We start from the raw sequence: 25854 nt of genomic DNA, 5'->3' as shown, positions 1-25854 counted from the left end.
CTCTAATAGTATTATTGCCATGGCCCAGAATAATGGCCTCTCCCATTCCAGCTCCTGGACTGTCTGTTCAAAACCTTCTCATGCTTTTTAAGATATAACCTGCATGCCATATGCTTACGTGAAGACTTCCTCAAACCACTCACCCAGAGGCAGTCTTTTCCTCCCTTGAATTCCCATTACACCTTATCCATACTTACATAGGGATGTCATGTACATCGTGGTTCAGTCTTGGAAGTATAGCTTAGATACTCTAATACAACGTTAACCATTGTTTAGATATTGGCCATGATGATGTCAACTCTGACAAAGATAGGGTGCTTGTGAGCTGAGCAATTGATTTGGCTTACATCACTACAGATTCAGACTTGCAAAGTTCAGCCTGAAACTTCCAGACAAATTCCACAAGTGTAACACAGGACTGTTTGAAAGGTAAGAGGTGTGGTGAAGCCATGTTATTACCTCTGCTGCTGTATCAGTCTTGATCTTTACTTGGAATGGTGAGGAGCCAGGTTTTCTTGGTTCTTGAAGAGAAACACAGCAAACTTCCACCATCTACAAAGATTTTGAGTGAGAAGTTTTATAGATATTAACTTTACTTTAATTGTAGATTATCTTGGAGTAGGAAAGCACCCATATCTTGGGGAAACTTCAAACAGCCAATTGATTTCCTGTAAGAAAAGAAACACTCTTACTGATGATGGTTGGAATTGTTGAGGGCCTTCCCCCCTGTATAATCTGTGGTATGTATTTGTTATCATAGATGTTTATCTCAACTATCACCCCCGCTTTTCTTTTTTAATAAAGGATTCATGGTTAGCAGTCCAAAGGACAATCAGTTGTGCCATATTGATTTCTTTCTTCCCTCTGCTGTAAGAAATACAGATTTCCTCCTCTGCTGTTCCTTTTTCTTCTGTCTGTACCTAAACATGATATGTCTTTAGTCCCCTGCATAGAGGACACATTCTGGAGGAATGAAGACTTGTAAGTTTGTAGAAAAGAAGATATTTACTGCATCAGTCATTTCTACTCTTTGGAAGTACATTATTCTAGTGTGTCCGAACTCCTTTGAGCTAATTGTTTTTCCTTTACTAAACATTGACATTTAGTCATCATCTTTGTCTTTTTTGAGAAGACAGCTTTTTAGTCACATAATTATAAAATTGTTTTAGTTCTCTAATCTTTTGATACTATAAAGTGAATTAATGTTTGAATGATATAACAAATTCTAGTCTTTTTAAAAATTTTTAAATTTTTTATTAGTTATACATGACAGTGGAGTACATTTATGCATTTTGATAAATCATACATAAATGGAGTATAATTTCTTATTTTTCTGATTATACCTATTGTAGGATCACATGGGTCATGCAGTCATATGTGTACATGAGGTAATAATGTCTGTTTCATTCTACTATTATTCCTACCCCTCTACCCCTTCCTTCACTCCCCTCTATCTGAAGTAACTCTCTTCTTCCCTAGTGCTTGCCCCCTATTGTGAATTAGCATCTGCTGTCAGAGAAAACATTCCGCCTTTGGTTTTTTGGGTTTGGCTTATTTTGCTTATCATGATATTCTCCAATTCCATCTACTTACCAGCCAATGCCATGATTTCATTCTTCTTTAAAGCTGAGTAATGTTCCATTATATATATATGCCACATTTTCTTTATCCATTCATCTGTTGAAGGACACCTCGGTTGGTTCCATAGTTTAGCTATTGTGAGTTGAGGTGCTATAAACATTGATGTGGCTGCGTCACTGTAGTATGCTGATTTTAAGTCCTTTGGGTATAAACCGATGAGTGGAATAGCTGGGTCAAATGGTGGTTCCATTCCCTGTTTTCTGAGGAATCTCCCTTCTGCTTTCCATAACGGTTGCACCATTTTGCATTCCCACCAGCAATGTATAAGTGTACCTTTTTCCCCACATCCTTGCCAACACTTATTGTTGCTTGTTTTCTTGATAATTGCCATTCTGACTGGAGTGAGATGAAATCTTAGTTTTGATTTGCATTTCTCTAATTGCCAGAGATGATGAACATTTTTTCATGTTTGTTGATCAGTTATATTTCTTCTTCTGTGAAGTGTCTGTTCCATTCCTTAGCCCATTTATTGATTGGGTTATTTGGTTTTTTGGTGTTAAGTTTTTTGAGTTCATTATATATCCTAGAGAATAATACTTTATCTGAGGTGCATGTGGTAAATATTTTCTCCCAATCTGTAGGCTCTCTCTTCACATTATTATTTCCTTTGCTAAGAAGAAGCTTTCTAGTTTTAATCCGTCCTATTTATTGACCCTTGATTTAACTTATTGTGCTTTAGGGGTCTTGTTAAGGAAGTCAGATCCTAGGTCGACATGGTGAAGATTTGGGCCTACTTTTTCTTCTAGTAGGCGCATGGTCTCTGTTCTAATGCCTAAGTCTTTGATCCACTTCAAGTTGAGTTTTCTGCAGGGTGAGAGATAAAGGTTTAATTTCATTTTGTACGTGTGGCTTTCCATTTTTCCCAGCACCATTTGATGAATAGGCTCTTTTCTCCAGTGAACGTTTTTGTTGCCTTTGTCTAGTATGAGATAACTTTATTTATGTGGATTTGTCTCTCTGTCTTCTATTCTGTCTGTTGGTCTGTGTCTGTTTTGGTGCCATTACCATGCTGGTTTTATTACTCTAGCTCTGTAGTGTATTTTGAGGTCTGGTATTGTGATGCCTCCTCCCTCACTTGTCTTGCTAAGGATTGTTTTGGCTATTCTGGATCTCTTATTTTTCCAAGTGAATTTCATGATTACTTTTTCTAGTTCTATTCATTGAGATTTTAATAGAAATTGCATTAAATTTGTGTAGCGCTTTTGGTAGTATGGCCATTTGGCAATATTAATTCTGCCTGTCTAGGAGTATGGGAGGTCTTTCCATCTTCTAAGGTCTTCTTCAATTTCTCTTTAGTGTTCTGTAGGTTTTTGTTTTGTTTTGTTTTTGCGGTGCTGGGGATTGAACCCATGGCCTTCTGCTTGCAAGGCAAGCACTCTACCAACTGAGCTATATCCCCAGCCCTGTTCTGTAGTTTTAATTGTAGAGGTCTTTTGCCTCTTTTGTTAGATTGATTCCCAAGTATTTTATTTTGTTTTTTGAGGCTAACGTGAATGGGGTAGTTTTCTTCATTTCTCTTTTCATTGGATTCATTACTGATATATAGGAACGTGTTTGATTTATGGGTGTTGATTTTATATCCTACTACTTGTTGAATTAATTTATTATTTCTAGAAATACTTTGATGGAATTTTTGGATCTTCTAAATATAGAATCATGTCATCAGCAAATAGTGATAATTTTAAGTTCTTCTTTACCTATTCGTATCCCTTTAATTTCTTTCTTCTAATTGCTCTGGCTAGAGTTTCAAGGACAGTGTTGAATAAAAATGGTGAAAGAGGGCATCCTTGTTGGTTCCAATTTTTAGGGGGAATGCTTTCAATTTCTCTCCGTTTCGAATTATGATGGCCTTGGGTTTAGCATATGTGGCTTTTACAATGTTGAGGTATGTTCCTCCTATCCCTAGTTTTTCTAGTGTTTTGAACATGAAGTGGTGCTGTATTTTGTCAAATGCTTTTTCTGCATCTATGGAGGTGATCAATGTGATTCTTGTTTTTAAGTCTATTGATACAATGAATTACATTTATTGATTTCCGTATGTTGATTGTGGTGTACTTTTTAATGTTTTTGTATGCAATATGCCAGAATTTTATTGAGAATTTTTGCATCTATGTTCATCAGGGATATTGGTCTGAAGTTTAATTCTTGTGTCTTGAATTAATGTTTATTTCATAATATTTTTGTCTTGTTTCTGAAACTGGATATTGCATTCATTGATTGCAGACTGGTATTGAAAATTTCCTTTTGCATTCCTGTTTTCAACTAGTTGTGCTAAGTCTTACCAATAACAGTAATGATAATCCACTGAGTCTATTTAAAGCTTTTTTTTTAAGTCAGCTATTTTCATCTCTGTGACTAGAGGACCAAACTAGAACAAAATATAGGAGGAAAAGATGATTTTTGGCTCACCATTTTAGAAGTCTCAGTCCATAGCTCTGGGTTGTAAGGTAAAAGAGAACATCCTGACAGAAGGGCATGGCAGAGGAAAGCAGCTCAGGACAGTTACCATGCTCTGCTCACACAGGGACGAAATATAAACCCCAAAGGCAGGCCCCCAATGACCTACATCCTCACGCCCTACCTGTCTACAGTTACTGCCCATATCCATATCAGTGGATTAATGTACTGTTTAGGTCACACCTCATAATCTAATGATTTCACCTGAAAATCCTTGCATTGTCTCACACATGAGCTTTTGGGGGAACACCTCATATCTAAATTATAACACCACCTAAAATATCTGTTATCCTGTTTCACTAATGAAGTTCAAAGAGATTAACATTTGCCTAAAAATCACAGGCTCAGATTCCCTATCCATAATAATATTTCACCCTAAATATTTCAGTATGAGTTTTCACAGAACATTCTGCATAACCATAATAATCATTATCACACATCAGAAAATCAGTAATTGACTAATTTCATCTGATTTTTGGTATTATATGTGATATTTAATATACTATTAAAATGTCTCCAAAGTGTACCATATGTCATAAATGTGTTTCATGGCTTAAAAAAAAAGAGCTAGGGATCTGATCAAGATTCATGTTACTTGGGGAGGGAGTGGCGGGTGTGCAAAAGGGTGTTCTCCCCGCCCCCCAATCTGGTCATTCCTTTTATCCTTTGTTCACTAACTTATTTTTGGCATGGGCATCACAGATAAACTTTTCCTCAACCAGATGTTAAGTAATATATAAATGAGTGAATAGATGAAGTTATGAGCTAATCTCAGAAGTAGCACTTTATAAATCCTACAACTAAAGTAATAGGTATCTTGATGGGGGAAAAAACACTGCTTAGTCAGTTTCCTACTGCTGTACCAAAATACCGCATGGGTAACATAGACAATAGAAGTGTATTTGGCTGGGAAACCCAAGAGAATGGTTCCAGCATCTGCCAAGGCCTTTATGCTTCCTTATCACCTGGAAAGGCCAGTGAACATCTGTGAGGCAGAGGGGACTGAGAGGGAGCTGAACTGCGGCAATCACACTTCTTCATAAGTGGGCTACTCCTGTGGTAACAGCATTAATCTATTCATGGGGCCATGCCCTTAGGACCTAATCACCTTTTAAATGTTCCACCTCTTTAAAAGTGTCACAGTGGCAATTAAATTTCATCATGAGGAGACATTCAAACTATTAACCTCCAAGAAAAATAAAAGGCATACATGACAGGAAATGCAGGGATACTCATCTTTGTAATAAACGGCATTTAATATAGTCAGAATATTATAAACACCTTGTTAATTTTTAGCTTTTATTTATTTATTTACTTATTTATTGGACGTGAATGTTTAATATCATTAAGCACTTCGTAGGGTAAAGGTGATGTTCTTCATATAGAAATTATAAATAATGAAAAATAGCGCTTAGAAAAAGAAGTGCCAGCCCCTAGGCAGGCAGCCAGGGGGTTCTTTGGTTGAGCAGAGGGCAAGATCCTCTAGGCCTGGATCTGTCAGAGCCCCCCGAGGTCATCTGCCAGGAAGGCCCGCAGTTAGCGGCTGACATGCCTATCGATGATGACAGGTGAGATGCCAAGGATACGCCGGGCCCCTATCAGCACTTTGGGGTCTGGAGGACAGCAGTAGAGGAGGAGGGCCAGTCCAGCGGCCAAGCCGAGGCCCGCCAGGAAGCTCATGGGTCCCTGGTCACTCAGCTCGTGGCTCTTGCCGCCCCAGTCGAACTCTGTGCAATCTGAGTTTTGCAGCGTGTGGCGTCTGGGCAGGCAGCTGTGCAGGGGCTGGGCGTGGATGTGCAGGGCTCGGTAGAACTCCTGGCAGTCCCGCTCACCGCTCCGCTGCAGGTGGCTCAGGAGGTCACAGAGTCGTAGGCGCAGGGACACCTTGGGGTTTCGAAACTTTTGGGTCTCCTTATTGGTGAGGATCTGTGGGTAGTAGCGATTCAGCTGAAGGATAATCCTGTCCACCTGCTGCTCACTCAGGCGCCCTTGGACCATCAGGAAAGGTGTGTCCTGCACCAGGCGGTCACAGTAGGTCTGATCTGTCATGGCGGACGGCACGGCTCTGTCCGCCGCCCGGCCCTCGGGCTCCGGTGACCGCCGCCCGCTGGTCGGGCCCTAAGCCCCGCCCCTTCCCCAAATTTTAGCTTTTAGAATCAGTCAACCTTGATAGCCCAAATATAGTTAGAAAACAAATACAAGAACTTTTAACTTTGATGGTAGAACTTAGAAGGTATAAAGAGGAAAGGCGAAAGGAAGGGTAGAAGTTCAAATATCAAAACACGGGGCTGGGGCTGGGGCTCAGTAGTAGAGTGCTTGTCTAGCATGTGTGAGGCACTGGGTTCGATCCTCAGCACCGCATATAAAAAATAAATGAATAAAATAAGATTCATCAACATGTGAAAAATACATATAAAAATATCAAAATATATATTATCTGTAGTTGATGAATAAGAAATAGGGGTATAAGTGTATTAAAGTTACAAAAAGGTTATATAGCAGAACTAAAAATAGTGCTACAGCTCTATGATAATTTGGGGAAAGGCTAATAGGCCAACATACTTGTCTGTTAATAGTTGAAAGTCAAAATGTTTTCTAAATTTTGACATATTAAGAAATGATGACATATGCCTATATTATCTAGCAAAAAAAAAAAAAAAAAGGTAACCTCCAGAACAACCAAAAACAGAGTTTTAAAGTAGTTGCCTTGGTGGTGGCGGCAACTTGGGGAGACAAGACTATTGTTCTTTAAATTCTTTCCACTTATTTTTTAATCACATGCAAATACTTGATAAAAATTTAAATGGTCTAATTCTTTTTCTCTAATAGTAGTAAAATAAAAACTTGGATTTTATTTTGGTGACATTTTTTCCTTTCATAAACATTTTTGTTCTTGCTTCTAATTATATGTGGTTTAATTATTTATCTATAGTCTGTTAATACCATTTATCTGTAATTAAGTTATTATGCATTTGATTAACAAGTTAAATGAAGAAACTAAGTGTTCTCCTGATTAACTTAAAAATCATTTAAATTAATCCCAAGTTTTTATTAAATTAGGTAAATTGAAAAACTAAGGGTTATCTAAAATAGTGATCTGTATGTTTAAATATCTTGAGACAGAAATTGGCATTATGCCTTGGAATTATCTATGAATAGGATGCTGTTACCTGCAAATAAAAAGTTTTTCTCCTCCCTGTACAGTCTGTATGCTTTATTTTTTTTCATCACACTGTCGCTTCCTGTACAATATTGAATTTTGAAGTGATAAGAGCAGAAATCTTTGCTCTATTACTCATTCAGATAGAAAGCATGGATTCTTTTCTCTTTCACCTTTGAGTTTTATGTTATTTGTAGATTTTTGCAGATGCCCATAATCAGTTTTAAGAAATTCCCTATGTTTCTAGTTTGCTGAAGGCTTTTCTCAGGAATAGATGTTGGATTTAATTAATTTTTTTGGTAGTTAAAATATTTATATGGCTTTCTCCATTATTTTTGTTAATATGATAAATCACACTGATCAATTCCTGAGTGCTAATCCAGTCTTGAATTCCTGGAATTAATCCCCATTTGGATATGATTATTACCCTTTTTGAATATCGCTGAACTGTTTCATTTCTCATTCATGCTTGAATATTAGAGATATTATTTCATAGTTCTGTTTTCTTGTTGTGTGTTTGAAATCAGTGAAAATTGATTTGGGAAGTGTTCCCTTTTTCTCTCATTCTAAAGATTCCAGGTAAGATTGTTACAGTTTCTTTACAAATACACAAGTGAAGTAACCTAGACCTGAAGGGGCTTTCTTTGTGTTGGGGGAGACGGGAGTCTTAAAATTGTAAATTCGATGTATTCAGCTGATAATAGGAGTATTAAAATTTTCTGTATTTTGGGAGTATTTGTCATTTCTATCTTTGAAGGAAATGTTTCCAGTTCATCTAAGTTGTCAACAGTGTTGACGTGGAGTTGTTCATGCTGTTGCCCTATCGTGTTACTGTCCTTAGGATCTGTGGTGCTTTCTGTCTCTCTCTCTCTCTCTCTGTCTCTCTCTCTCATTCTTGATTTTAACAATGCATACCATCTGTCAGTTTAACCTAGAGACTTATCAGTTTTGTTGATCATTTCATTGATTCAGATTTCATTGGTTTCTCTTTTATTTTTCACTTAGTTGTTTCTGCCCTTTATTGTTTCCTTACTTCTGGGTTTTACATTTCTGAAAGTGGGAATTTATGTTACTAATTTTAGATTATTTTCTCTAACATGAGCATTTAGAGTTATAAATTTCCTTTACACACTGATTTAGGTGTATCCCACACATTGATTGTATTTTCATTATTTCATTAAAACCATTTTCAGTTTTCTTTGAATTTTCTTCTTTGACTCCATGAACTATTCGGGAGTATATTGTTTTACTTTCCAAACGTTTAGGGTTTTACTAATTATGATTCATTTCTAACTTAATTCCATTATGGTCAGAAAACATACATCGTATGAATTCAGTCTTTTTAAATGTATTGACACTTGTTTTATGGTCTTCCACATTCTGGAAGCTTTTGAAAGTGTATTCTCCCACGGTCAGGTAGATTGTTCTTCAAGTGTTAGTTAAAGTTGTAAAGTTCAGATCACCTGTGTTTCTGCTCCCCACCCCCTTTTAATTATATTAGTTGCTGAGAAAAGGCTGGAGAAATAAATTACACTTCTAATTGCAGGGTTAGTAAAGTTACATTGCAAAGGACGTTCATACAAGGACAGGAGAAATCTGTGATCGTATTTTACAACTGACCATAGAGTTTATTTTACTGTTTTCTGTAGTCTTGTAATGTATTTGAAATTTTCCACAATAAAATGTTAAAAACAACTTCTCAGGTAATACATCATATTTCAGGAAATGCATGTCATATGCTTCATCAGACATAGAAAAAATATTTAGGATTTCTATTTCTATTTATTATCATATCTTTTCAGAAGTTGTATTTGGGCATATGTTTTATAATATATATAGTGCATGGTATATCTCATTGACATGTATAGCTTTAAAATATAGATACATATATATGGGAAATAATTATATAATGTGTTTTTCACTGTTCTTGCTTAAAAAGAGTAGTCGTAACTCCACGGAGATGTCAGTTTTGTTCTACAAGCTAGGTATCATTCGAATGGTCTTGAAAAGTTTATCTTAAATTTTATCATAAAATACAGTATTTTCATGTGATACTCATTTTAAGTGCATCATTCTGTCAGATTTTTAATTAAAAGATATTTTTATACTCGGAAACTTTTGAGTCACTGTCCATACTTAATTGGACAGTGTATTTTGTATTTCCCCTGATTAATCTTTTTCTTCATCTTGTATTTTGTATTTCCCCTGATTAATCTTTTTCTTCATCTGGAATGTTTACTTCAAATATCATTTGAAATGAGAAAGAACATTATTTATAGGCAGAAAATAAAGAAGCTAAATTATTCTGATACTTATACTAGATCCAGTTCATTTCTCAAACCCATTCCCCCAACCTCTGTTCTACTTTTAAGAGCAAAGAGTCACAGAAAACACATTCTGAGCCCAGGTGTTAATTTTTTAAATATACAGTATTCAGACTCATACAACTTCATTTCTTTTTGGCTGTCTTTACGTTTCTGAGAGTAACTAGAAGATTTTGCATTCTGAATTTTAGCTTTGGCATTCTGTATATTAAAATATTTTTATATCCCTTGATTTGCAAGAATGTGTTCTTAGGGCTTTATTAACTGAAACATACTTTATAAGATGATTTATGTACTAGATCATAAGGCAGGAATTCAGTGATGGGTGTCTGGGGAGATCTGAACACAAAATTATGGTTGTTATAGGGGTTATCTTTATGTTTTGTAAATCTCTAAGTAATCCAGACCTTGGCCATATTTCTTGTTCTACCAACATAATATGATTAAGTTTTTCCCCAAATTAAAAAAAAAAAAACCATAAACCCTATTTACACCCAACTTCTAATAAGGGTTCTTTTACCAGCCAGCATCATTAGTTAGGGAAACTGAATTTCTAGCTAAGTGTGATTTATGTATTAAAGCCATACAAACAATGATAGATTTGGATATTAGGGTATTTGACAAAGTTCATGATATATCCTTAAAGAATAGGACTAAGAAGAATAGGATAGACTAGAGGATAATATAATTAGGTTGATTTCTAATTGAGCACAATAAACACCAGTTGAATTCTTGTCATCTGTCATTTTTTTTGTTTGGTTTTAAATTAGTGATTTGAATGACATGTTTTTCTTCTTAATTCATAGATGAGATTAATCTGGGATTATATTCCTGATAAATTAGGTGACTGATCTTGATGAATTAGAACAAAGCATCTCATTTATAAGATAATAAGATGTAAATGTAAACTCTTTCTTTGCTTTCCCCCAGAAAAGGAAACAGCCACACAGTTCACCCTTAGTATCTGCAGGGGATTGGTCCCCATCCCCAGCCTCCTACCTTGTGATACCAAAATCAGCAGATGCTCAAGTCCATTATATAAAATGACAAAGTATTTCCATATAACATGCATCTTTTCCCATATGCTTTAAATCATCTCTTGATTACTTATATTATCTAATGTAAATTCCATGTAAATAGTTGTCATACTATATTGTTCAGGGAATAATGACAAGGAAAAAAGTGATTATTCCCATTGTATCTGAAAAAAGCAAGATTTAGAATTTTACTCAAAATATGTGGTTATATTAATAGGATGTCTGTTTATATTCACAATGTCTCAGTTTTGAGACATTTCTCAATTTTCTATTAAAATACATATTAGAAAATACAAAATATTAACAATAGCTCTAGATGGTATGATTTGGAGTGATTTTCTTTTATTTTTCCATTCAATTATTTCCGTATTTTCTAGAGTGAGCATGAATCTTTAATAAAACACACAAAAGACAAAGTGCTTAATTTTTCAGTGACTTTAATGTGTAGTCTGAGAATTCAAACTTATATTGCTTCAATAATGATTTCATTCTTCCTTTGTCTGTAATTATCTTTGCCATTGTGCAAAAGTCACAGTCATCTGTGGTGATCTCGGTGTGTTACTATTATCTCACTCTACTACTGTGAATCCATTGAATCTGTTTTTACTTTTTCATGCTTTATCAAAGGTTGAATTAATAAAAGGGAATTTACAAAGCGTTGGACTTACACTTCGCCTTGTTCAGTCAACTGATGGATATGCTGGGCATGTCATAATTGAAACTGTGGCCCCAAACTCACCTGCTGCAGTTGCAGATCTTCAGCGGGGAGATCGACTCATTGCTATTGGAGGTAATTATACTAATGTGCAGTATACATATTTGATATTTACAGAGAAACTGGAAAGTAGATGTGGAGGTTTTCCTGTCTTTCTTCTTCCTTCTGTAAATAAGCACCTGTTACTTTTATAATGGAAAGAAATAAACTATTTTAAATGCAAGTTGGAAGAATACCTTAAAAATGCATTTAAAGTAGATTCTATTTTAGTCCTACTATATAAATCATTAAAATAGTTCATTTTAGACCACTATTATATAACTTCTCTAATTTTCCTTCCCTTCCTATCTTGTACTGCTCTAATTTTTTTATTGGATGTTAAAATAAGGATAAGTTAAGACTTACTCTTACTTACAATTTCTTCATAATTACTATCATTGCTACTCTGAGTTCTGGAACTACTGCCCCCATCCCAAACAACCAGAAAATGAAGAGGAGAGGAAATATTATTCCTTGTCCAAGAGGATACATCTGCACTGTCCTAAGGTGCTATGTTGTTTGAATAGCCAGCCATTTGTAAAGAGGCTGTTAGTTAGCGTTAAGCCTAAATCGCTAGTGGAAAAATATATCATTTGCATACTGCATACCTTTTTATCAATTAGATTATTAATAACAGCACCAAAAACTCTTTACTAATAGGCAGATTATTCTCTTGGCTACGTATGCCTCAGCACAGCACAGCAGTGGGGGGAAGTCAAACCCTTTTCTAACCTCGCAGAACCTGGCCATTGTGACTTGTAAGAAATTTCTTGAGCACATGGTTGTTCACATTTGATCCTTTCCAGGGCATTGTGGCATGTTCTTTCACAACTAAGACACTAAATATGATAGAGCATTTCCCAAATCAAAGAGCAGTTCTTGATTATATGTTGAAAAACTGTCAGGGTGCAGTGATACACATCTGTAATCCCAGTGACTAGATCCTAAGACAGGAGGATTACAAAGTTCAAGGTCAGCCTCAACAGCGTTGAGAGATCCTGCTTCAAAATAAAAAGGACTTGGGAATGTAACTCAGTGGTAAAGTGCCCCTGGGTTCAATTCCTAATACAGAAAACTAAAAACCTGTCTTTGATTCAATTTCATCATGACAAGAAAATAATGAAACTCAGCTAAGTTAGCATTGTCACATGCTCTGATCATGGCCTAAGCAGACTTGTTACACTTCCATGTGTATTTCTGTCATGTAGACGTGATGTTCAAATGTGTACTCAGTAGACATGGGCAGGGCCCAGAATTCTCCAACAACCTCCTAGATGATGCCTGTGCTACTAGTCCATTAACACTAGGAAGATACTAGGAAGGGCATGAAATAAGTTAGTTGTCTAACACAAACTGCTAAAATTACAATTCAGTGTAAATTTTTTATGTTCACACATACTTTGTTTCAGTTTTACGTACTGGATGAAATTAATATTTTTACTTTTTATGTCCCTTTTATGGTTTTGTTTTTAGTTACACAAGTAGTGAATACCTATAATTCAAAATAAACAACAAAAAAATCCAACCAATACAAATGTATACAGAGTAAAAAAAGTAAGTTATCTTTTCAAATCTAACATTTATGAAAACTTACTGATGAGACAGGTGCAATAAACATTGACAAAAGGTTTGAAGCATAGCAGAATAATTAATTATACATTTTATTAATTATACATTAATACATCCTCTGCCCCAGTTCTAGGGATCAAATTACAATCCTACAATATATTTTTGGTAATAGGCTTTATTTTTTTTTAACATCTCATAAACTTTACCCCATGTCAACAGCTATTTTTTGCTTATTTGTAATTGATTCACTTATGGATATACAGTTATTTTTAAGGTACTTAGTATCAGGGTATTGGTGATAGTTGAAATAAGATTGGCAAAATGTTATAGTTAGTTTCAGTAACAATCTGTTTTACTATTTTTGGAGCTTCCAAGTATGATTTAAATATTCAAAAAAAAAAATCCAAACCTGAATGACCTAGCCCTGAAAGCTAGAGTGGCCATCTCCAAAAGCACCTGATGATTGGAGAAGAGATGAGACAAGGACAGGATTTTTTAAATCCTAAGCCCTACATAAGGGAGAGTGTGGCCAAGTACTTTCTGGGGAAGGTGGGAAGACTTCCAGGAAACAAGTCACATCTTCAAATCCCCAAGTATATCTAACACATGGGACACCTTATGGAAAGGGAGAATGGCTAGAAGGTGGAGGTGGAGAGTTTTTCACTTTTTATATCCATTTGTGTCTTTTGAATGTTAAACTATGTTGGTATCACAATTAGAAAATAATAAAATTTAAGATATCACAGATTCAGATAGTAACCAACTTGTTTAACTTTAAGCAATTTATCCCTTGTTTTTTCACATCCTGAAAAAGATGAGTTGTGTGGCTACAGCTAATAAGAATCTGAGAAAGATTCCATTGTTTATTAGCATAGTATTTTGCTACATTTATTTTAAGGATTGGCTCTTAATTCGAATCGTTTGGCACATAGCTTGCAATCTCTGGAGTATTTTGGAATTTCTTTCAGTGGAATCACAGCTTCTCGTCATTCTAAGTCTGGTTTAAACAGTAACAAAGCCCTCTTAAATACGTCTCTGTCTGCTCACTTTCTCATTTCAAATTAAGAAATAATGTCATTTAACCTAAAAAAAAGAATGGGAGGCAACTAGCAGTTAGTAGCCAGGCTGACAAGATACGTGTGCAGAATATCCACATATTTGACTAAGATTCAATACGAGAGTCAAGTCAGATATCCTTAGATTTCCCTATTACTCTTCCATGTTAAATAATTTTGAGGTAATAGCAATTATATTTAACAAGTTAGGCCATTTTTATTGCAGTAATTTACATGTTTTCCCTTTTAAATCTTGAACCAGGTGTAAAAATTACATCAACACTGCAAGTGCTGAAGCTTATCAAGCAGGCTGGTGACCGAGTCCTTGTGTACTACGAAAGGCCCGTTGGCCAGAGTAATCAAGGTACTGTGCTGCAAGACAATTTTGGCCAGTTGGAAGAAAACTTTTTGTCAAGTTCATGCCAACCAAGTTATGAAGAGGAAGCTGCAGGACTGGCAGTGGATGGTGAAAATAGAGATCTGGATTCTGAATTTGAAGACTTGGCAAGTGATGTCAGAGTACAAAACGAGTTCAAAGATGAGACACAGGCACTAAGTCACAGTCCCAAACGCACTCCAACAACACTTACTATTAAACCTCTTGGCGCTATATCCCCAGTTTTAAACCGTAAATTAGCTGCAGGAAGTCACCCACCACCAAAAATTCCATCCAAAGAAGGAAATAAACCGCTAGCCCTAAAAACTTCTGAGGTACTAGACTCAGCACAAGTGTCAAAACCCACCCAAGGATCCACTTTCAAACCACCTGTGCCACCACGACCACAATTAAAAGTTCCTTTGCCTTCTGCTGACACCCCAAATCAGGCAGAACCAGACATTCTTGTTGAAAAGCCAGAGAAGGTGCTTCCTCCTCCTCCTCCTCCTGCAGATAAATCTGAAAAGCAGGCAAAAACTGTGGATCACGTAGAAGATGTGACTACATCCAAGCAGTTTACAAAGCAAGAAGTGACTAAAGATTTTACTTCAGAAAGTTCCTGCCCTACTAAAGACAGTTCGGATGACCATCAGATGTGGGAATCATCAGAAATTCTTTATCGGAATAAGCTGGGAAAGTGGACAAGAACCAGAGCATCCTGTTTGTTCGATATAGAAGCATGCCACAGATACCTGAATGTTGCACTGTGGTGCAGGGATCCTTTCAAGTTAGGGGGTCTCATCTGTTTGGGGCACATTAGTTTAAAACTTGAAGAGGTGGCTTTAGGATGCTTAGCCACATCAAATATGGAATACCTTTCAAAATTCAGGCTGGAAGCCCCTGCACCTAAGGCCATGGTCACTAGAACTGCATTACGCAATCTGAGTATGCAAAAGGGCTTCAATGACAAATTTTGCTTTGGTGACATTACTATTCACTTCAAATATTTGAAGGAAGGAGAACCAGACCACCATGTAGTCACTAATATAGAGAAAGAAAAAGAAGTCCATTTGGTTGAAGAAGTTTCTACCCTCCCTAAAGAGGAGCACTTTGTTGGACAGATGGGTTCATCAGAAAATAAGCATAGTTTCCAGGATACTCAGTTCCAAAACCCAACTTGGTGTGATTACTGTAAAAAAAAAGTTTGGACAAAAGCAGCTTCCCAGTGTATGTTCTGTGCTTATGTTTGCCATAAAAAATGTCAAGAAAAGTGTCTAGCTGAGACTCCTCTTTGTGGAGCAACTGAGAGGCGAATAGACCGAACCCTGAAAAACCTCAGGCTGGAAGGACAGGACCCCCTCTTGGGCCTGTCTCCTCGTGTTGATGCCGAAGCTAACAAGTCAGTTAATAAAACAACAGGTTTGACGAGGCACATTATTAATACAAGCTCTCGTTTGCTTAATTTACGTCAAGTCTCTAAAACTCGCCTTTCTGAACCAGGAACCGATCTCGTAGAACCTTCACCAAAACACACACCCAACACATCAGACAATGAAGGCAGTGACACAGAGGTCTGTGGTCCAAACAGTCCTTCCAAACGGGGAAACAGCGCAGGAATAAAGTTAGTGAGAAAGGAAGGCGGACTGGATGACAGTGTTTTCATTGCAGTTAAAGAAATTGGCCGTGATCTTTACAGGGGCTTGCCTACAGAGGAAAGGATCCAGAAGCTGGAGTTCATGTTGGATAAACTACAGAATGAAATTGATCAGGAGTTGGAACACAATAATTCCCTTGTTAGAGAAGAAAAAGAGACAACTGATTCAAGGAAAAAATCACTTCTTTCTGCTGCTTTGGCTAAATCGGGTGAAAGACTACAAGCTCTCACGCTTCTTATGATCCACTATAGGGCAGGCATTGAAGATATTGAAACTTTAGAAAGTCTGTCTTTAGACCAGCACTCCAAAAAAATAAGCAAGTACACAGATGATACAGAAGAAGACCTCGATAGTGAAATAAGCCAACTGATAGACTCTCAGCCATTCAGCAGTATATCAGATGACCTGTTTGGCCCATCTGAGTCTGTGTAACCGGCAGGCTGTGTCAACTTTCAAATGATTGGGGAAAAGATGCATCTAAAGTACCATGGATACAACCATGTTTCAGTCCTCTTGTAATGCACCTCAGCCTGCTTCTCCAGTTATTTACTTGTATAAGAACAGGAATGAAAGTTTGTTTTCCAGTAAAAATATGACCAGCTTAATAATTGATTGTTTCAGGTTGCATTTATAGCTATGCTTTTTGGGGGTTTATACTGGGAATTTATTTTTACTAATTTATTTTTAACTTTTTCTAATTATGTAAGCTAATTTTTCACATTTATGTATGTGTAGTGTCTCACTGTGTTATTTTTCCTTCAACTTAGTTTTTGAATTAGCGTTCAATAGGATATTGTCCAGATTCTTAGTATTTTCATTTCCATCACGGTTATAACAACGGGTTTGCTGCATGCCCAAATTGACTACAGCAATCATTGAGGGAACAGGTTTTGAATCTTTTTGTTTTGTTTTGTTTTTTTGTTACAAAGTTTGTCGTCTCTACTTGCTTGAGATTTTTGTTACTTCGGAGTTATGTGGGGCTTTTTCTTTTGTCTTTGCCAAATATAATATGGAAGCAGATGCTGCAGCTTTAGTCTGTTATGCCTATTGAGTAAAATTATTTTTAACATATATTGCTTGCTATCAATGCTTCTGAGATTTTTTTCTAAAGCTTGTGTGCAGCTGAAGTATAGTAGATAGATAGTGATGAATCTGAAGAGCTTGTATCAAAAAAAACAATAATAGGGAATAAATATAGAATACAGTTGGTCAAGAATTTTGTAGAACAAGATTACTGAAAAATAGTAGCCAGTAGGGTTTTGAAATATTTTTCAAAATGTCAGTGCTTTCCCTTTAAATGGAAGTTCTAAGCATTCATGATGGTTTTTTATCTTCAGTTCTCTCATAGGAAATAAAGCATGTATAAGGATATTTAAAGTTGCAGAGGACTGTGTTAAATGACTATTGATAATTGGTTTTGTTTTAAAAACATTCTCATGTAGGACTATGTTGTGAAGGAGAGGAGTCATGCACAGTGTACTTACTATTTCATGTGGTGTTTTACAGGCTTAAAGGAATGGTGATCATTCTGAATATTTCTGTAGTGCAGACTGTCATTCTTTTTTTAAAAGAGATTAAAAATTGACCGACCATATACATAGGAATTGGAACCAGTTCTCTGAAAATGAAGATCTTCTCTGATACTGGTCCACTTATGGATGCAGTATAACACATGCCTGAGGGAAAATGTGTAAACCTGACCTCTGTTCATATACCTTAATAGTTTGGGCCTATTATATGCCTATAAAATAAACACATGTATGTTTTCCCCTTTTATAGGTAACTAACTACTCAGATAAATTGATAAATAAATCAACATGAGTTTAAAATGGGATGGAACAGCTTTCACAGTGGGCAAAAAAAGGCACAGTAAGGATTGTGACCCAGTCTGTAGTGCAGGACTGTAAACACTCTTCTAATGAGCTGCGCAGCCATAGGCCAGTCACGGAAGGGCTCAGTGAAGCCGTTTCCTCATCTCCAGAGCAAGGGTAATACTGCTTACTCTACCTCACAGGGTTGTTGTGAGGAAAATAGGAGCGTAACTACAAAAGCGTTTTGAACAGCAAAAAGCTGTATAGATAAAAGATTTATTTATATGAGAAAAACATTTTTGAGGGTAGGAAAGTTATTCCAGTTTCAAAATCAATAGACTATTTTACTAAGGAAAATATTAGGACACTAAATATCTTTCTTGGCCAGGTTTATAATAAGAATGTATCTGTGTACCCCCCCTTTCTCATTGTTTAAGCATGCTTGAATTTTAAAAGAACACTGCTACAGAAGACTTTCCACACCAAATCCCCTGGAAGCTCAAACATCCCACAGCGTATGTGTGAACCTGTCTGCCCAATGTATAACCATGTTTCATATTGTAAAATAACTTGCCATTGCTAACCAGGAAAAGTGGAGTGTCTAAGTGGCTGGTGTTTGTAGATTAAACCATGGAAGTTTTAGTGACACCCAAGCATGCTCCTGAAGCTGATGCATTAGAAAGAGCATTGGAAGTAATGCAACACTTTGGTTTCCTAAGAATCTACTTATGTTTTAAAAGTATTTAACTCTTTAGAACCATGATTATGGAAAGCTCAGTAATGCTGCTAATGACATTTGTAAAATATACCTTGAATGTAGTGCAATATTTTTCTATCTGCTGGGAGAAGCAGTAGAGGCATCTCAGTTGTACTTTAGTGCAAAGGGGGAACACTCCAGACAGCCTAGAGTATAGTAAGGTATAAGGCTTCAGAGAAAAAGTTGTATTTTATTACATTACTGATGTAATCTTGCTGCCATGCTATGTTATCAATAGCTAAAAATAATAAATAAAGACTACCACAGAAAAAAGGAATATCTTCATTTGATGACATCTAAAAAAAAGGTGATTGCTGCATCCCTGTGGAATTATTGCCTGGTGTAATCTGGCCATGCAGATAAGCTACTGAAGTCCACTTTTGCAGAATGAAATTGCAGAAACAATTTTTTATTGTTGTTTTCTTAACTTGTGAAATATCATATTTATGGATTTGCTTCTGCTATATAGTAATAGACTAAAGTGTATTTTCTATATTGGTATTTACATGAATGAATGGGTTAGACAAAATGAGCAACATTTTAGCATTATTTTGCAATCATAATATGCTACATTTCTTAATATCAAGAAACATTCTTCAATATCAGAACTAGTTGAAATATTTATTATGTGGATATTTTGTGATTCTGAGGGGAGAAAACAACATAAAAATTTTGAGGGTACTGCCAAGTTCTAAATTTAAATGTATCTGAATTTTTTAAAGGCAACTTGAAAATATTTGGCTCTAACAGTAGGATAATGAAGAATAAAATTCTCAAGTCCTCTATAAGTGAATAAATTTAAAATCACTTTAATAAAAAAATGTTGTCTTTGTTTCTAAATTGAAGTAATAGTTTTCCTTACCCCAAAAGAGTGGGAGGTTCCCCTCATCCTTTTTGAGTCTCAGCTGCCCTTTAATTTCTGGTTAAAACTATGGATCGTTAGCCCTGGAAGCTGTACGGTGCTCACCCCATTCAGAGTGCCCCTGATTTCAAGGGTTTTACAAAACTTCCAGGACCCAGAGGCCTTGGCTTAAGCACCATTATGCCAAATGGCTGGATATTATAGTTCTTTTTCATCAGGTACAATTATTGTTCACAGCAATCAGAATAATAACACAAGTGTTGAGGTTTGAGCATAACTATATTTTCCACATTGACATAATGTGGCTAGTTATGCATTTTGATTTAAAGCAAATGTAGGAAGCCAAAAAGTACTGTTCACACCAACCTGGAGTGACTTTTACTTGATGCCTGCAAGCACAGATGAATAGTTTTTAATTAAACATCCACAATCAAAATGATACCTTACATATTTTATTCCAACAATATTTAGTTTATGAAAGAGTACAAACAGGCACAGTATAGTGATCAGGTTTATTAAATAGACTAGCTAGAACATTATTAGGACAGATACATGTAGCAGTCAAAAGAAAGCTGAATATTCATTACTACCTCATTTAGATGTTTGTGTCTGTATTACCAGGTACAAACATAAAAGCCACCTCTTCAAAAAACAAATGTTCAGAGAGCTGTATTTTCATTGTTCCGATACATATATGATATAACATCACCTCTGTTTTCATAGTCTTGCTAACCCAGAGTATTAGTTATATAAAAGACATCATTTTTTCCTCAAATACATGCAACGTATCTTTTGCTCCCTAAACAGTTCTCAAGCTTTTATTTTTTTTCCTAGGGATCAATAGGAGGCATGCCTTTGCCAGTCATTCTTACAGAAGCTAAAGCCTGAAAGGCAAAAGTAAAATAGGAATAAATTGTAGGGCATTAGGGGCAGGGAGAACCTCAAGCCCCTCCAAGAGAACCAATTTGCAGCACACTGGTTTTTTGTTTGTTTGTTTGTTTGTTTGTTTTGTTCTGCAGTGCCGGGGATTGAACCCAGGGTCTCACATGTCAGGCAGGCTCTGTGCTGCCAAGCCACATCCCAGCTCATAGCATGTTGTTTTTAAAAGCTATTCTGTACAAGCCTACAGTCATGCCTTTTTTATATCAGCCATTTAAGAGTTCCTCCAGAGCCATCTTCCAAAGTAACCAACTTTTGTAATAGTCCAGTGTTACTAAGTGAGTAAGAAGCTTGTTTTCCTCAACACCGCCCTTGAAACCAAATGTCACATCATCTAATCCCCACAGGAAAGTTTCATAAAACAAAAGAAGTACTAGCCACTTTCCTAGAGAATATGTAGTAGTCAAAAAGGTTGAGGAGACTTTGTTCTAAAGATCTTTGCTCCTTGATGTCCAAGTTAACACAAACACAATTTAGCTGAACCAAACTGACAATTTATGATTACAGAATTGTAGGATAAGTATTATTTGGGATATATTCCACACTATCTTCACATTCCAGTCACATCTCATATGAAACAATGTAAACTGACAATAGTCACTAACACTATTTGCTGGTATGCTGAAAGACATCAATGTTATCATGCTTAGAAAATGTATATTACCCAGCACACAGATGATATGGTAACACACACATTTTTTTATGTTTGGCTTTTCTTTGCCCTGGAAAGGGGGTGTGTTCTGACCACCCCGTTATTTTTATCTCGTTTTCTAATGTGATTAAATACATAAACAATTCTTTGTTTTCACATTTGTGAACAACTTTCGGGAGTCCGGACAAATAATAGTTTCAGACAACCAAAAATTAACAGATCCCTAAAAAGACACTTGGATGACCTACAGACGGTCGAAGATTATTACAGACTTGATTTTTCAATTTATAGCAGCAATTAGCCTTGTTTTTCTCTAAAACTTGAACAAGGTGTTGACAAACCTTACCTTGCTTTTACAACCTTGACAGTGTAAGGTGCCTGTGTCCTCCATTCTCATCCACTAAGACAAGTATGCATCTTACAAGGAAAGCTTTTGGTTCCTAACTTTACATTTGGGTGCTTTTCTGTACTTTCAGAACATTTACCATCTCCCCTTCTTGACCTTGATGTCGGCTGCCAACCATAGGACGTGTAACATCATTTACAACCATCCCTTTCCAAGTAGGTGATTACATACAAAACTAATGCCGGCGAAAGATTTACAAAGAAATCCAAAAGATGACTGATTCAAATTCTTGTCCTCTGCACTTGAGATAAACTAGCTTTTAACTCAAATATAGATAGTAATTACAAGTTAAATAATACTTGCAGTGTCGCTACATAACATGCTGTCATATGATTGTTTTTCAGACTCCCTTCTAGTTTCTAATTATTGGAAGAGTCTCAATGTGTGCTTTAAACACTCATTACCAATATTCAGAAAATAGATAAGATATTTTTGTCCAAGTGTTCGTGAATGTAAGTTAAAAAATTATATTTGATTTGGATTCAAATATTTATAGATTTACAATATACCTATTTCGTCAAAATATATTGTATAATATTTAATAAAATCAAATACATAAAATAAAGTTTTCAACACTATTTATACAAACCCCTAGAAAAGCTTCTTTTTCTTTATAAGGCTGTTGGCAGTCGATCATAACCACAGAAAAGAAATAATAACCTTTGGTTGTTTTACTCTTTCGCCAGGGATGGATGGTATGACTAAGACAGCTCTGGATGAGTCATTTCACTGGAAACACTTGTATACAATTAAACACCAATGACTTTTGAGGGTTTCAGTCACTTTCTGATTCTTCATCATCACCTGCTGGATATGACTGGATATTATTCTGAGTGTACATTTTTGTTTGAATGGGGCAGTTGTGATCCATGAGAATAGCCTAAAAGAGAGCACAGTGCAAGTACGTTACCCTCCTGTTATGTAAAGGTAAGATGGGTTTAGCCTATTGTTTTTTTTTTAGGATTACTAGTTTGAAAGCTCTGCACTATCTGCTGTTAACCAGTCATTTGGTACAATTGCCAGGTGCCTGGCCTAAAAGACCTGGAATTCTCCATTAAGTGAAAATTCCAGGTAGGAGATAGCAGAAATGGCCTTTGCCATGTTTTCGTATACCTGTTGGAGGAAAAGTCAATTCTGGAAACTTAGACTCTGTGCAGCAAGGGATCAGGTTTAAGGAGAGTTGGATCTAGGATCTTGGAAATGGACATGGGGACTCGGGGGTCACCAACTTCTGTTTACAGACCAACTTCTGTTTACAGACTATTGTGACAGCACATTTCACAAGGCCACTTGAGGGGAGCTCGCACTTCTTAGAAACCTCTGGAAGTCTGGACTACAGCCTACTCCATTGTTTCCATTTATGGATGTGGTTTTGATATCAGCCATATTCACATGCTGCCTTGAGATTATTTACTAAATATGGCGTGTTAAATCTCTTCCTAGGCCAAACATCCCAGGGCTCTTATCTTTTCATCAGTGTGACGTCCAGATCACCTCTTCCTCAGCTCCTTGCTGTCCTCCCTCGCCCAAATGTGTGATTTTTAAAAAAATGTATTTCTCTTCTGATGAACATAAAAGTCTCATGCCCTCTTACTAATACTGTTGCTTTGTTCTCAAAGCATACTCAACCACTAAGCACTTGTAGCCCATCTTCCTCCAGAAGGTGTGTGGAACCAAGCAGGCAGGCTGGTGACAGCTGATGTTCACCAGGCTGGGCGTATACTAAGCATTTTAGATGCAGTGCCTGAACTTCAGGATAACCCTGTGGGTAGACTGAGGAAGCAGGCACAAAATGATTAAAGAATTTGACCAAGGGATACACAACTATCCCTTGAATTATCAGGGAATTTGTTCTAGGAGACCACCACCACCACCACCCCTGCTGGGATGCCAAAATGCACAAGTGCTCAGATCCCCTATATAAAGTGGTGTAGTTTGCATGTAACCTACACATCCTGTATACTTAAAATCACCTTTAGTTTATAATACCTAACATACTGACGATGCTATGCATAGACTTGTTATGCTGTATTGTCTAGGGAATAATAAAAAAGGTCTGTACCTATTAATATAGATACAATTTTTTCAAATGTTTCAACCCATTTGATTGCATCCACACATGCAGAACCCACAGATGTGAAGGGCCAACAGTACAGCAGAAGGAGACAGAAGGGCGGAGGGAGGCTCAGCAACCTCAGGACGAAGGCAAGCCCCCAGGCAGCTGGAAACGTGCAGAGGCCGCTAGTGGGATGCCCCGTGCAACTATAGTGGATTGGATTCTTTCCCTCCTCAGGTATGTCTCGTGCGGTTTTCCTCCCTCGTGTGAACCAATCCTTTTTGTGCAGTCTGCAAATCTAAATGGATTAGAATGTTTCTGATGCTGGCCTATCGCAACCTATCTCGGTGTCTGTTAGCTATTAGGCCAGCTCTTGTCCTGCAGATGTGATAAGACTCCAGTTAGTGCTTAACCCATTTATCATTTCCCAAGAAATTCTCAAATGATTTGCCTGTGTGACACATAAAGATAAGACTTCTTTGACCTCAGAGTGGAGCCGCCAGCTCATACTGTCAGCTTCAGACTTAACTGTGTTTCTGATTATACTGCTTGCCAAGTGAATTGATGCTTATATTTTTAAAAAGAGTATTAAAAAAAAAAAAAAAAACTGAGACAACAGACATCGTACACCAGGACCATTCTCCCTGTGTTACACAGAGGTTTAATTTAACCCCCTGGTAGCTGTCCCATCCGTCCAGATTAGTGATTCTCAAAGAAATGTGTCCAAGGATCACTGTGAGGGTGGGGTGGTGGTATGGATCACGTTAAAAATGAAATTCCAGGTCCCTACTTTCATGTGACAGTGCTCTGAACAGCTTTGAAAACCACTACCCTAGTTATAAGGCATTATCTATACTAAGCAGTCATCCAGCCAGCGAGAACTTCCAGGACACCTTCTAGAGTGTCAGCAACTTACTTACTTTCCTGCACAAGTAAGGACAGGTCCTCCAGTGTCACAGATCGAGTGCTTGCTGTGGGTCAAGTGCCAGAGAAGGTTATACAGAAGAAAAGGAGTTGAGAAAATCCTTGAAAGACAAAAGGATTTGGACCCCAGGGAGGAGGCAACAAGCAAAGCATGCATTATTCAGCAACAGGGCAGCAGGAAGCCAGCTTGACCACCAGAGATCTGGGCAGGAAGCAAGGGGAGAAGACAGTGGGAAGTTCCACCAGAGCCAGACCCCACCAGAGCCTTGAGCCACACTTGCCCAGAGGCAGCAAGACCCCCTTGGGAAGATGGCCATCACTGCCTTACCTATGATTGCCTTCCATCTCCTGGCTCACCCACCACTACACCTGAATGTATAGTCTAAAGGATGCCCTGAACCTAGGACCAGCACATAATATGAACTTACTAATAATTGCATTGCTGAGGGGAGAGAAAAGAAAGTACTAGAGAACAAGATTGATCAAATTATGTGCATGTATGAATATGGCATAATGAATCTCACCATTATGTACAAGTGAAATGTACAACAACAAAAAATTTCTGTGAAACTGCCTTGCTGGGCTGGAGATGTAGCTCAGTGGTACAACACTTGCCTACCTAGTATACTTGAGGCCCCAGGTTCCATCTGCAGCGCTGCAAAAAAAAATTTTTTTAAATGCACTACAGGGGGAAAAGTTTTATCAGACTGATTATTTGGCATTATGCAAAAGTAAATGACCAGTATTTATTAACACAGCCAAATGGTGTGTGGCAACACACCCTGTTTCCGGTAAAGAAGTTTCTTCCATGAAATACTGTTTCAGAGCTTCTAAAACCTAGCTCACTGGCTTCTGAACCTGTCTTGAAAGAGTAATTATGCAATAGCCGTACTTTTTTTTTTTTTTTAAGTAATATGTGATTAAATACAGACAGATGGCATGTAATATTGCAAAAGTGCCGTGAAAAGCGAGCACCAGCTGGGAGTGGTGGCACATGCCTATCATCTCAGCAACCTGGGAGACTGAGGCAGGAGGACCACAAGTTCAAGGCCAGCCTGGGCAACTTAACTGTCTCAAAGAAACAAAAAAGAGGGAGTGTTTGGGAATGTAGCTCTTTGGTAGATCACCTGGGGCTTGAGAGAAAGGGAGACAGGGAGAGGGAGGTAGGAAGGAAAAGCAAGACACAAATAGCATAAGTGGGTAAGTCAAGTGTAAGATGAGGAGCAAGTCCTGCACTCAGGACCCCCTCGGGAAGTCTGGAGCGGCAGGCAGTTGTGTAGGGGTGGGAGTGGAGGGATCCCTGGGCTGGAACCCAGGTCTCCTGCGTACTACACTAGGCCAGTGCCCTTCCGCCCTGGCCCAACAGGCCTGCAGTTTAAACCAGCACTCCACACGTCGCTGTGGAGAGAAAGATGTGTC

The 25854-nt window shown here is 37.2% G+C and overlaps 3 protein-coding genes across 3 annotated transcripts in view; 1 reads left to right on the top strand and 2 right to left on the bottom strand.

Moving 5' to 3' along the window:
- Nucleotides 1-17380, top strand: part of Pdzd8 (PDZ domain containing 8) — a 69967-nt gene extending 52587 nt beyond the window's left edge. Inside the window, exons 4-5 of the mRNA XM_047552414.1 lie at nt 11247-11409; nt 14260-17380. Coding sequence (XP_047408370.1) covers nt 11247-11409; nt 14260-16460 — 2364 coding nt within the window. The 3' untranslated portion in view covers nt 16461-17380. The remainder of the gene's footprint in view (nt 1-11246; nt 11410-14259) is intronic.
- Nucleotides 5635-6155, bottom strand: LOC124984604 (caspase recruitment domain-containing protein 19-like). The gene has a single exon (XM_047552415.1). It carries the CDS (start codon nt 6145-6147, stop codon nt 5635-5637), a length of 513 nt encoding a protein of 170 aa, XP_047408371.1. The 5' UTR covers nt 6148-6155.
- A 2466-nt stretch (nt 17381-19846) lies between the features above and the next one.
- The window catches only part of Slc18a2 (solute carrier family 18 member A2), a 35313-nt gene continuing 29305 nt past the window's right edge, over nt 19847-25854 (bottom strand). The window contains exon 16 of the mRNA XM_047552416.1: nt 19847-22335. Coding sequence (XP_047408372.1) covers nt 22231-22335 — 105 coding nt within the window. The 3' untranslated portion in view covers nt 19847-22230. The remainder of the gene's footprint in view (nt 22336-25854) is intronic.

This window comes from Sciurus carolinensis, chromosome 5, assembly GCF_902686445.1.
Source record: "Sciurus carolinensis chromosome 5, mSciCar1.2, whole genome shotgun sequence".
NCBI lineage: Eukaryota > Metazoa > Chordata > Mammalia > Rodentia > Sciuridae > Sciurus > Sciurus carolinensis.
This window is presented reverse-complemented; position numbering and strand designations above follow the sequence as displayed.

What these genes read in the sequence shown, in the direction of transcription:
- LOC124984604 (XM_047552415.1), bottom strand. Translation starts at nt 6,147, where the DNA reads ATGACAGATCAGACCTACTGTGACCGCCTGGTGCAGGACACACCTTTC.